The following is a 13,372-nucleotide window of genomic DNA, read 5'->3' as shown; positions in this document are numbered from 1 at the left end:
TGCTTAGGTAAAATTTTCTGCTTATTAAAATCTTTCCATAGAGAAACATATAAAAAGATCTTTTATAAAGCCATAAAAGAAAAAATCCATAGATTTAATAAAATAAACTTTCTGTATGGCAACAATTTTTGCCTCAGAATTGACTTGATCTTTTTTTAAGCTTTATGCCAAAGATGCTTTCAAGTCTAATAAGATCTTTCAAGTCTAGTAATCTCGTTAGGCTATGTCTCTATGTTGACTTCATGGCCACCTTGCCCTGTCACACAGCACCCTTTCAGTATGTGGAGTCAAGCATTCTTTTATTTAGGAAAGGTTTTTTTGAAAATTACTTATTAAGATATTGGTCCTGACCCTAGGAACTTTAGTCTTGCAAATGTGGGCTCTGCATTTATTTTCTTTGTAATCCTTTCTTTAAGAACTTATTTTAGGGCTTGCCTGGTGGCGCAGTGGTTGAGAGTCTGCCTGCCAATGCAGGGGACACGGGTTCGAGCCCTGGTCTGGGAAGATCCCACATGCTGCGGAGCAACTGGGCCCGTGGGCCACAGTTACTGAGCCTGCGCGTCTGGAGCCTGTGCTCCGCAACAAGAGAGGCTGCGATAGTGAGAGGCCCGCGCACTGCGATGAAGAGTGGCCCCCGCTTGCCACAACTAGAGAAAGCCCTCGCACAGAAACAAAGACACAACACAGCCATAAATAAATAAATAAATAAATTAATTTAAAAAAAGAAAGAACTTATTTTAGAATAGTAGTAGATCCACGGGAAGTTGCAAAGATAGTATAGAGAGACCCCATGTCCCTCCCCAGCTCCCCCAGATGCTGCACAGAATCACCACTTGTGCAATCACTTGTCCTGGGCACGGCGAGTGGTTAGTATTGTGTCATTTTATCACAGGTGTGAATGTGTGTAACCACCTCCACAATCGGAGACATAGAACTTTTCCATCACCACAGTGACCTGCCTCTTTCTTACTTTTTCATTTTGTTTGCATTTCACATTTCTGATTTCTAGATTCCGTATAGTATTTTCTTTTTTGTTTCTTAACCCCCATGTACTTTCCAATTTCATCTTGTTTTCTATGATCTTGACATTTAAAAAAATTGTATATGAAGGCGTTTAATAACAACTGTAAGTGCTCTATAAAGACATATTGTTATGATTCTTTTTCCTTCACCTGCCCTTTACTGCATGATCAGAGACAGAATGCTGGGCTGGATGGTCTCAGTTTTGGACCCACCTGTTTTTTCTTTTGCTCCTAAGAAAATACACTTATTCATTAAGTGTAGGAAACATATCTTAGGGAGATACTGAACTTTCTTATGAACTTGGTCAGATATTTTGAATGAGAGCATCACGTTGACCTTTCTAAAGTGACTGTTGGTGGGCTTCCTTCTCCCCACGGGTCAGCCTCCTGCACCCACACCCCCACCTCTCAGCCATGGCCAGACTGCAGGCTTAGGGGGAAAGAAGCTGGACACCAGCAGGTTCTGAGGTTCGTTCTCCTGTCCCTTCTCCTGCTGCATGATAGGCGTTCCTGCTGAGGCCGAGCATCCAGCTCCATTTTATCTTCCTGCTTTCACTCATCTCCTTTTTTTCTCATCAGCTTAAATGAATATGCCGGCGTCTAGTGGCTGATTTTACTGTGCACAGTTCTCTCTTCCACTGAGGAGACTTTGTTTCCTGTTGCCCGTGACCCCCTCCTCCTCCTGCACCCAGCGGCTGGTACTCCCTCTCTGGGCATCCATGCCTGTTTTCTTTTTCCTCATCTTTGTGCTTTTTTTTTTTTTTTTTTTGTCTGTTTGTTTAAATTTTTTTATTTTTATTTTTTATTTTCTGGCTGAGTTGGGTCTTCGTTGAAGCACGCGGGATCTTTCGTTGTGCCATGCGGGCTCTTCGTTGCGGCGTGCGGGCTTCTCTCTAGTTGCGGGGGGCAGGTTTTCTCTCTAGTTGTCTCGCGCAGGCTCACATGGGCTCTGTAGTTTGCGGCACATGGGCTGTCTGGTTGAGGCACACAGGCTCAATAGTTGTGGCGCGCAGGCTTAGTTGCCCTGAGGCATGTGAAATCTTGGTTCCCCGACCAGGGATCGAACCTGCATCCCCTGCATTGGAAGGCGGATTCTTTACCACTGGACCACCAGGGAAGTCCCTCATCTTCGTGTCTTTATGTGTTTTCCCTGTGTTGCGGGGTAGCCAAGCTGTTCAAGTGTTTATCCTTGGCGTCACTGATTTTCTGTAGCATCAGCTATGCTTTCTTGGCTTCCAATGTGGACATTCATTTTGTATTCATTTCTTTTTATTGAAATCCTTCTTGTACTTTTTTATTGTGGTAAAATGAGTTTCATATTTTTATTCTTTTTTTCAGGTTTTTCCAGTTCATTAAGTTTTTAATTTAATTTTTAAAAATATTTATTTATTTATTTGATTCTGCCGGGTCTTAGTTGCGGCAGGCGGGCTCCTTAGTTGTGGCATGCGAACTCTTAGTTGCAGCATGTGTGATGTAGTTTCCTGACCAGGGATCGAACCTGGGCCCCCTGCATTGGGAGTGTGGAGTCTTAATGACTGCACCACCAGGGAAGTCCCATATTCATTAAGTTTCTTAATATTCATGGTGAAATGTTGGTCAGAATGTTGATCTGTTGAGTGGCCACATCTTTCTGGTGAGAGCCCACATCTTTCTGGTGAGAGCCCTTTATTGCTGAGTTTGCTGCTCACCAGTTTTCCTGCTGGCTGGTCTTCCAGCGTCCAGCCAGCTTCCAGCAGGTCTGTAGTGCTGATGTAGAGCTTCTAATTCCAGAACTGCCTTGAGGTTCTGTGTGGCTGGCACCTTGGCAGTTTATGGCTTCCTTTGGAGTCTGACATCTGGACTAAAATTTCTCTTCTTTTGTTTCTGTGTGTTCTTACAGTTCACTTCTCATTGCTTGAAGTAATACAACCTAAATGCATTTGTTCATTTCGACCAAAGGAGCTAGACTCAGCACGTACCCCAGTACCCAGAACTCTTTTCCTGCTGCCCCATGGTGTCTGTGTGAGTATGTGTGTGCATGTGTGTGTGCGCATGTGCATACAGAACCCACGCAGGTGCATGTTATTCAGTGACTAAAGAGGGCCTGAAGCAATTTGGTTAATATTTTGTCTCCATTGGTTAGAGATTCACTAACTAGTATTGTGTAAGGGCTGTCTTAATTTGGTCCTTTTAAAAATCCAGAATTCAAAATAGGATTTTTTCTCTGTGTCCGTTGGCCACCTGAGTATTCTGAATTTTGTGCACAAAAATAAGGGGCTTCCTTAGTGGTGCAGTGGTTGAGAATCTGCCTGCCAATGCAGGGGACACGGGTTCGAGCCCTGGTCTGGGAAGATCCCACATGCCACGGAGCAACTAGGCCCGTGAGCCACAACTACTGAACCTGCGTGTCTGGAGCCTGTGCTCTGCAACAAGAGAGGCCGCGATAGAGGCCCGCACACTGCGATGAAGAGTGGCCCCCGCCTGCCCCAACTAGAGAAAGCCCTCGCACAGAAACGAAGACCCAACACAGCCATAAATAAATAAATAAATAAATAAATAAAGGAGTTCCTTTTAAAAAAAAAAATGATGAGTAAAATTCAGTCAGATTAAGGGCTGACTTGAAACTAAATGGCAGAGTATTCAGGGGGTGCGGCAGCTGTTTCCAGAGGCGGCTGTGACGGTGTTTCCCACCCAGTGTGACTTTGCACTCTGCCTTGTCTGAGGGGCAGCTTGGCCCTCTCCTCTGTCGGGCTGGCCTGGCCCTGTGCTGGGGACTGACTGACAGAATGTGGCATATGTATTAAATAGATGCAGGAGCTTATTATTTATTGCTTTATAACTTTTTTTTTTTTACTTAATATATTCTGAACATCTTTCTGGGTCAATGATTAGTAGTCAACAGCATGATTTAAAACAGCTGCATAGTGTTTTATTGTGTGTCTGTGCCATAATTTCAATAGCCTCCCTTCTCCTACATGACGTTTAAGATTGCCTGTTTTATCATTGATAGTGATGTATGATGTATCCTTTTAGCGAATCTTTATAATTAGCACTAATTTTTTTCTTAGGGATTAATCTCTAGATGTATAACACCTGAGTCAAGGGGCTTTTGCTATGCATGCTTGATAGCTCAGCCGAGAGTTGCACCGCTCCTATTCCTGCCCGTGGTGTGGCTCTTCCTATCTCTTTGTTTTCATCTTTGCTCTTTGAGGGCAGGAATTGGCGAGTGCTCTGCTCATTGCTCTATATCAGGTATTCAGTAAATTTTTGTTGAATGAATAGCTAACATTGTTATGTGACTCTATATGGAATTTATTAATGAAACTGCCATGACATTTTTCTTTTTCAGTAGCTTACCAGATACTTCATTCAGTAGGACTATGATTTACAGTTTTAGATAATTACGGGTGAAAAGAATGACTCTAGGGTTGAGTTGTATATGGCAGCTGGGACAGACGGTAGTGCAGGTTGACAAGGTTGTAGGCAAGCAGGAAGGGCTTTCTGCCAGTGTAGACGATGTTAAGTGAAGGGATGGACAAGTCCAGGCACAGGTGTTCTCTCTTCCAGGTGTGCCCTGGAGTCTTTCAATTCAGCAGCTCATCTGCAGAAGCACCCCTGTGAGAGGGAGTCATCCCATCTGACATGTCCACAGGCCAGCATCAGCAGGCTGACTTACATGTCTGAACAAGAGAGCACCTGTCCCGCCATGGCCTCAGATCGTGGCCTTAAGGACCACCAGGTGGGAGCACTTTTGTTATTTCTTTACTCAGGCTTCTGGAGCTGAAGTCTTACTGATGTAGGACTCAGACTCGAGTTAAGGCCTAATTTCTGTTGCTCTTTTAACTTTAAAGTAAGTGTGTGTGTGTTTTGCTTGTGCTGGGTAGGCACTACAAGTACAAATATTTTACCATCTGCCATCAAAAAGCTCTCAGTCTGGTGGAGGCTGTGCAAGACAAGCTGTGTAGTGAAATGCACTGTGAGAGATTCAGGAGGCGACTGATAATCTGACCAGGTGGCGAGTCCAGTGAAGCTTGGTGGGAGGACTGTCTGGAATCAGGCATGGGGGAGGCAGGGAATTGCAAAACACGCTGCATTTGAGGGCCCCCAAGAAGTTTGGAATGGCTTCGGTGAATCGTGTACGTGGAGAGAGGAGGGGAGGCCAGACCACGACATCGTGGATGTAACATTTGGGAGTTTGAAGGCTCTTAAGTAGGACACAGACCTGCTCTGTGTTGATGTTTTGAAAGCTCCTTGCAGTGGAGGAGGCACTGAGGGGTGAGCTTAGAATGAAGATTTGACACCAGGCGGCAGGAGTTGTCAGGCGAGGGGCAGCAGAGGCTCAGGCCAGGGTCATGGCCATGGGGGTGGGAGGGAAGCAGAGAGATCTGAGAGATTTGTGTGGGAGAAGCTAGAATTTTACTACCTAGGTGTGTTTTGTGAACGTGACAGTGTTCAGTTTGTAATGAGCTGCGTATGACTTGAGGGTGTGCAGTGCAGGCCTCCTCCGCTAAGCTGTGCCTGAACCTACCCACTAAGTTACTAAACAAAACCACTCGTTTCTGGTCCTGTAAATTAGGAAGAACAATGAATGCAGATTTTCTAACTTTTAATCCTGCATTTCACAGCCACCGAAGTACTTTGTATAAGCCATCCTTTTTTCAGAGCGGTAACGTCATGTAGATCTCTATTCTTTGAGAGTATATCAGCATGGTTTGCATTTGTAATACTCACTTTATCTGTGGATAATTTCTAAACATTTTTTGTCACACAGAGTGATGTCACCAGTGCGTTGAGCACCACAATTATTCAGGCCAGTCCAGTTCCGTCTCAGGAGCGGGCTCCGGATAAGTTGCGAGAAAAAAGTCCATTTCAAAGTAGAGGAAAAGGAGTGTTACCGTATATTATGCAGAAGAACTTGGACACAGAAAAAGAAACTGAAACTACTTCTCAGAGTAGCGAACTTGAAGATGTAGAACCGAACTTTAGATCGAGAAGAGAGCTTTCCTCCAAAAGTGAAGATCTGTCAGAAACCACTGTGGCAGGTGTGACCTCAAATCCCAGTGAACTGGACCAGGTCAACCTGGCTCTGCCAAGGGAGTTGGGCCTCGGCCAGTGGGCCCTGCCGGCCACGCCGCGCCTCCCTGTGTCCCGCCAGGGGCCTGTGCCCGACAGTGGACACGTGACTCCTGTAAACACGTCTGCTGCCGACAGTGCGTTCGTTGGCCAGGGCCCTCCCCAGTCCTCCTTCCCCAGCACCGAGGGCTGCGGCCCTGCTCCCTCAAGGCAGCACGTGCCCACCTCGGGCCCCGCGCTCTCAGCACGCCGTCCCCTCCCCATGGCTCCCTGTGCCCAGCTGAGCTCGGGAGCACTGCCTCGGTGCCAGGCCGGCGGTGCCACAGCCTGTGGGCTCCCGGGAAGCTGTCATCCTGCTGTCGTCACAGGAGAGCACGTCCAGAACTCTGTGGCCATGGGCATTTGTCTAGGACAGAACATCAGCTCGGGGCTGATGGCTGCCTCTTCCCTTTGTAACCCGTATTCTAACGCCTTCAATCAGAGTCTTCTAAGTACAGCCAAACCTTTTACTGTGCAGTCTCTTGGTCCAAACTGTGGAATTGATCCATGGGATTCAGGAGTGATGTCAGGATTTGGTAAGATGCTTTCTCTCTGCTACTGCTTGTTGTTGGTTGCTGCTATTTAAAAACTGAATTTTCTCAATTGGGACCATAAAACTAGTTTGTTTCAAGGAGATACTGATTAGCCTGAATTTCTGGTAAACTTTTTTCTTTATCCTGAATTTGGAACACAGACCATAACGTATTTCTGTGCAAGAGTCCCTGAGTGGCCTTAGAAAAACATAAAAACTTAACGCAGGTAAAACTCCCACTGCCTTTGTCTTTCTGTTTCTCTCTTGTGCTCCAAACTTGGAATTCTGTTGTTGGTTCAACTAGGAAACATCTAGTATAGAATCACCCTCCTGAAGGAGGGAGTCTCCTGCCAGCTTTTAAGTCTTCAGGGGTGACTCGTGTGGGAGTGAGAGGCAGCACCCTTCCACTCCACCCGTAGTGGCTGAGCTGCCTGTGCTCGTGCTGATGGTCACTCTTGGGAGCAGAGCTCGGTGCTATGCTTTCCTGACACGGTGCTCATGGCCACTGCAGCACGATCAGTTTTGCCTTCTTTTTCTTCTGAAGGAAATTCCACAGTGACCCCGTAAGAATGGTGAAAAGCTTGGTCATCATGTTAAAAATCAGTCAGAGCCTCTGTCATTTCTCATTAGGTTAGGCAGTGGCTTATATTTATAGGAGAAAAAGGGAAGAGATTACTGATAGCAATAACATCTAAGAGTTGATTAGCTGTAAATTTTTTAGTTTGATCAATTTTGATTGTTCTTCCTCATGGGCTGGTTGCCTCAGGAGAAAATTAGTGACCAGTCTCTGCTGAGGCATATGCAGTGTTGGGGACTCCTATTTAGATCTGGGGCACTTTATAAAACCATAGCTCTCGGTGTCAACAGGTAGTCTTCTGTAAAAATTTCCATTTAACCAGTTGTGCTTTTGATGGGGTGTTGGGTATGCATTTTGACTCTGCTTTAACTCTACCCAGGGAAAGTAAGAGTGCCTGAGGAATTGAAGTTTCCTCGTGCTTGCTGTATCGGCATCGCATCACAAACCTACCTTAGTGTCCTGAATCCCGCCGACCGCTGGCTGCAGGTCAGCATCGGGGTCCTCAGTGTTAGTGTCAACGGTGAAAAGGTGAGCTTTCTGTGTCTTTCTCCTCTGACTTAGTGATTGCAGTACGATTAATGCTGGAGCTCTCCTTTGCCTAGTATTAGTACTTCCTTTTATACCAGGGGGCATGTCCACTGCCGTATACTTTGCACAGAATCGTTGGAATCATATCTTTTTCTTGGTTCCCCTTTTGTTGCAGTACTTCCAGTGAAAGTGAAATCTGAATATGTTTCTCAGATTTCATCAGGTGTTACTATTTATTTATTAACCATTATGTTTCATTGTTACTTGTTTATAAAATCATGTAAATGTGCTTTTTGTGCTGTCGGCTTAAACCACTGACTGGACCTCCAAGTTTCTGGTCTCTGTTGGTTTTGTTAAATGTGATTGAGTATAAGTTATTGTCGTTTATTTCAAAAGAAAAAAAAAAGAAACAAGTTACTCTTGGGACCTATGCCTTCCTTTAGTAAGTTAATTTATCTGATCATGTTCTTACATGATCTTTTGAAATACCTGGAAACACAGTTTTAACATTAGAGCAGGGGTCTCTCGCATGATCAGTTACAGCTGCTGAGGTTCTAGACTCTAGATGCTGTGGGCCTCGGTGAGTAGGGAGAGTGGGAAACAACGTCAGCAGCTTCTTGGAGACAAACATTGGTGGACGGGTTTACTCTCCCCTCATACGTCCTAGTGATAACCTTGATTTACCTGATAAAATAAGACTGTCTTCTCTCCCTCTCCCTTTCCCCAGCTTTTCCCCTCTGATCCTGAGGGTAGAGGAAAGGCAGGTGGTTGGAGGAAAGGGTTGAGGGTGAAAGGTGGTGAGATTGGAGGCCTTTTTAGGAGCATGTAGGAAGTAATGATGTCTCTGGAAGTGGGAGTAGAAAAGAAGATCCCTGTTCACTGTGAGGAGGGAAGGATTGGAGTGAGTCAGAATCGTAGACTTGGAGGCCTGACGGTGAACCTTGGAGATCAGTCTAACCCCCTACATTACACAGCTGCAGAGACCAGGTCCCAGGTGATGTCCAGGGTGGGAGGCAGGTCCCGGGGTGATGTCCAAGGCTGGAGGTGCTGCCATTTTCAGCACCCTTTTCAAAAAAAGTGAAGGTAAAGATAACGTATCTTCAAAAGTCCTTATGGGAGTTCCTTCGTGGTCCAGTGGTTAGGACTTGGTGCTTTCACTGCCGTGGTCCAGGTTCAGTCCCTGGTTGGGAACTAAGATCCCACAAGCTGTGTGGCATGGCCAAAAAAAAAAAAAAAGTCCTTAAAATTTTGACTAACTGTATTTTCCAGGTAATGAGTTACGAGGCCTGGGTATTTTTCAAGAGCTAACGTATCTAGATTTGGTAGTTTGAGTGACTATGAAAAGAGATCTTAAACTAGCTGCTTCTTCTTCCTGATTTTCACTGTGAAGTTATTTCTTAACGGACCATGTGGCTCTTTTTTTAAGGTGGATCTTTCAGCTTATCCTTGTTTAGTTTTCAAGAATAAAGTCATCATAAGACCTCATGCCACAGAAGAGATAAAAGTGCTCTTCATACCGTCTGATCCTGGGATTTTCCGATGTATATTCAGCATTGCTTCTTGGCCGTTTTCAGCTGACGCAGAGACAGTGGCACAGGCAGAAGCACTGGCGAGCAGGGTTGTCCTCACCGCCATTGCCGAGACCCCCGTGATCGAGGTGACTGTTTGTAAGCAGGTCTTTGTCATACCTGGCATTTTAATGAGGCTGTTCAACCTTAGAAGTAAAATTTGGGTAAAATGAATTTGTGGATGAATGTGCCAGAAAGTTATAATTGAACTAAACATTGACTCTTAATATTTTCTTATTCCAAAATTTAAAATTATTTCTGGGAATTCCCTGGCGGTCCAGTGGTTAGGACTCTGCGCTTACACTGCCGAGGGTGCGGGTTCAGTCCCTGGTCAGGGAACTAAGATCCTGCAAGCCGCACAACGAGGCCCAAAAAAACCCAAAAAACTTAAGATTATTTCTTTTGTTTTATAGAAGCGCAGATATGCTCGCTAAGATGTTTGTAAGCAAAGTATAACGTTAAACCCTATTTTCCAGCTGGTTTCCGTCGTATAGTTTGATGTGCGTGGAGGAAAACACCTCATTCAGATTATCCTCTCTTTTCTGTACCTGAAGACTCTGCTCGCTGAAAAATTTCCTCTTGTACAGTTGCTCATTTTCTGGAAGTGAAAGAAATTGGGTCTAGCCAGGTTGGGGCAACAAAATGCTTGTGGGATTGCAGGCCTCTTTAGGAAACTGGCTGTCGGCCCTGGCTGCACATCAGAATAACTGGGGTTTGTTTTTTTTTTTTTAATTTTAATTAATTAATTTATTTTTTGGCTGCATTGGGTCTTTGTTGCTATGCGCGGGCTTTCTCTAGTTGCGGTGAGCGGGGGCTACTCTTCGTTGCAGTGTGTGGGCTTCTCATTGTGATGGGTTCTCTTGTTGCGGAGCACGGGCTCTAGGCGTGCAGGATTCAGTAGTTGTGGCACATGGGCTTAGTTGCTCCGCGGCATGTGGGATCTTCCCGGACCAGGGCTCGAACCCATGTCCCCTGCATTGGCAGGCGGATTCTTAACCGCTGCGCCACCAGTGAAGTCCCTAGATATCATTGTAAACATTTTCAGTGTTGTCAGAGTTTGGACTAAATCCAAAAATGCCCGCATATGTTTTGGAGGGAATTGAGAAGTCGATAGTGTAACAGTAGAGGTAGTGGAAGGGAGGCTGTGTGTTTTGTAAAGTTGTCAGTTTGTCTTCTCACAGTAACAGCAGCTAAGCTATTGCTTTGTTCTGTAGTATATTTGGGTACGTGGACTACCTCAGAAAAAGAATTTACTTGTGTAGAAAATAGGAATTGTAAAATAGCCCCAGGAGTCTTAGGTAAGTTTACCTTTAATGTTGACTATTTGTGGCTGGAAAGGGCAGTGATGTGAACATAAGCTGTGATATTTATTAATATATTGTTTTTATAAATCCCTTTTTTCCCATAATTTAGGTAGAAACAGAAAAGAAAGATGTTCTTGATTTTGGTGACTTGACTTATGGAAGCTGGAAAGCTCTGCCTTTAAAGCTGGTAAACAAGACGCACGCCAACATCCCAATTAGACTTATTATTAATGCTGTAAGTACTGTGCTCGGGGAGGAAGCCTTTACAGAGCACACTGACTTAGAGTTGTAGATGCAGCTAGTAGCATCCTTGGTTAACTTCTCTTAGGAAAGTAGATATTTTTGTTAAGGATCTGTGAACAAATTTAGCATCACCCCAACATGACACCATTGGCTCTACTGAAGCGGCTTCTCCTGTTTCTGACAGAACGCCATAGCCTGGCGCTGCTTCACCTTTTCGAAGGAACCCATCCACGCAGCTCTGAAAGCTGTTCCTTATGCCCATGCGATTGCTCAGCTGGCCGCCCCCTCGGTGATCAACCATATGATGCCTGCCAGCGATGACGGACAGGTGAGCTGGGGGATTGAAGGACTGGTTTAGAATTAAGGAGGAAGTTAATTTTCCAAACTACTTTTCTTTCACTGTGTATGCAAAAAATTTTTTATTTTACAGGATCCAGAATTTCTGATAATTTGGGTTCTTTTCCATAGTCCAAAGAAACAGATGACTTCTTCAGGTATCATGTTTACATTTTATGGGATTTTCTTTACTCCGTAGCTAAATAAACTACAAAGTTGAGGCTTATTTCTCCTGTCAGTAAATTGTCAAATATTTATTGTAATTTGTCAGATATTTTATGTTGTTTTAAAGCTGGGCAGAGAGCATGCTATTTTGGGTCAAACCCATCCAATTATGTATAACCCAAGCAAGTACCACTGAAAATGTTTTGGGGTCTTTTCTGTTGATTGATGTTATCTCATCTACCAATTAGATGTTTTCTTCCTTTTTCTCCTCCTCTCATTTCTGTTCCTCTCTGAGTTCTTTAAACAGTCATTTTAAGATTTTTTTGTGCCCCCTGATGGCATAATGTTGGACCATGTGTGGCATTTAGAATTAAATAACTCTGGTGTCTGAACTAAAAGAATGACCTTTTATAGAGATTCTAGACTCAGCAGAAGAATTCTTGGCAAGAGTTGATATAGAAGTTGATAGTCCAAACCCTACACCAGTCATTAAAAGTATCAGTCTTCGAGCAAGAACAGGAATAGCCAGGATACACGCTCCGAAAGACCTACAGGTACCCTAAACTCCTCACTTTGCTGTTACTTTATGTTCAGGTTGATTTCATTCCAAGTGTGACATTTTAAAAAAATGCCTGTTTTATCCCATCCTCTAGACTATGCACTTGTTTGCCAGCGTGGCTTCCTCAACAAGGCAGTACTTACCTTTGAAAAATGCTGGGAATATCGATGTCCACTTGGACATCAAGGTAAGAATTTGTGTCAGAGGCTGTAACTTATTTCCTTGGGCTGAGACTGTGAGTGTCTCCTTGGGTTCTGAAGGTTGCTGTGCTGCCGACCTTGTTCGAGGGCCGGGGGCATTGGCAGGGGTGGTCAGACAGAAGAATCTGAGCCCGGGCTTTCAGAGCTGGTGTTACACGAGCATAAAACAGATGATTAGGAAGTTCGGCTGGGATGTCTAATGTAATAGGTGCAAGAACCAAGCTCTAGATTAGTTCCTGAAGACCGAGTCATCCTGTGGCTGGGTGGAAGAGAGGGAGCCACATGTGTAGACATCATTTCTGAGTTGTGTGGCTGAGTGAGGGGGTGTTGGTGGCCAGGAATTAGGGATGGGGCAGGGGATAGTTTGTTATGGAAGAGAAGAAAGACGTATCCTTTCCAAGAAAGTAAGATGGCGGGGCATTGCTGGGCAGGGAGGGGGTAAAATACCCAGTTGTGGTCGGTGAGGGAGACAAGGCACGTGAGTGTGTGAAAACTGTGTCTGCAGGTCAGTGTTGACTTATAATTATGTAAATACTTAGATCCCAGATCAAGGAAGTCATTTTTCAGTGGATCCTGAGAAACTATTCCTTAAACCTGGAGAAGAGCACGAAGTTATAGTTTCATTTTCTCCAAAGGATCCCAAAGCCTGTGAGGAAAGGTAATGTAGGACTGTTGATCATGGCGAATTTGTGCTTATTTAGGTGTGCTCTGGTCCACAGCCTGAGGGACAGAGTACACGCTTCACCTCGCCTATACAGCTCCGCTTCACCTCTTTCCTTTAGCCTCACATCTTTCTGCTTACTGAAAATCTCCTTTTAAACCAGCTAGCTGACTAGAAAGTAAGAAATCACTATTTTCAAGTATATTCTGACAAAAGTAAATAATAACACGTCAATCTTGATGTTTCTCACTAACTTCTCTCTCACCAAGGAAATCATCAGTTGACCTTGCCAGTTGTTAAAGATACTTTTCCCCACCCCTTTTCCAGGCCAGTGACTTTTTGGCACCCAAATCATAAATGAATATCACTTTACAGTGGTCGGAGCACCCTTGTCACCAGCTTTTGAACTTGCTTGATAAATGTAGCTTAGCCTGCTGTCCTCAGACTCACGTGGCCCATCCCCTGCCTGGTTGCCGAGTCCCTTGCCTGGTTCCTGAGCCCCTGCCTGGTTGCCGAGTCCCTTGCCTGGTTCCTGAGCCCCCGCCTGGTTCCCAAGTGCCTCAGTGTCCTCCGCCTTCTGGGCGCT

At 44.8% G+C, this 13,372-nt stretch overlaps 1 protein-coding gene across 5 annotated transcripts in view; it reads left to right on the top strand.

Moving 5' to 3' along the window:
- The window catches only part of CEP192 (centrosomal protein 192), a 94,297-nt gene that overhangs the window by 45,888 nt on the left and 35,037 nt on the right, over nt 1–13,372 (top strand). For all 5 annotated transcript variants that reach the window (XM_036823975.1, XM_036823974.1, XM_036823976.1 and 2 more), the window contains 10 exons: nt 4,569–4,740; nt 5,773–6,649; nt 7,602–7,750; nt 9,177–9,407; nt 10,732–10,857; nt 11,050–11,193; nt 11,296–11,359; nt 11,781–11,920; nt 12,020–12,112; nt 12,665–12,783. In XM_036823975.1, coding sequence (XP_036679870.1) covers nt 4,569–4,740; nt 5,773–6,649; nt 7,602–7,750; nt 9,177–9,407; nt 10,732–10,857; nt 11,050–11,193; nt 11,296–11,359; nt 11,781–11,920; nt 12,020–12,112; nt 12,665–12,783 — 2,115 coding nt within the window. The remainder of the gene's footprint in view (nt 1–4,568; nt 4,741–5,772; nt 6,650–7,601; nt 7,751–9,176; nt 9,408–10,731; nt 10,858–11,049; nt 11,194–11,295; nt 11,360–11,780; nt 11,921–12,019; nt 12,113–12,664; nt 12,784–13,372) is intronic.

This window comes from Balaenoptera musculus, chromosome 14 (genome assembly GCF_009873245.2).
Source record: "Balaenoptera musculus isolate JJ_BM4_2016_0621 chromosome 14, mBalMus1.pri.v3, whole genome shotgun sequence".
Taxonomy (NCBI): Eukaryota; Metazoa; Chordata; class Mammalia; order Artiodactyla; family Balaenopteridae; genus Balaenoptera; species Balaenoptera musculus.
The sequence above is the reverse complement of the archived record's forward strand: the minus strand, read 5'-3'. Positions and strand labels throughout refer to the sequence as shown.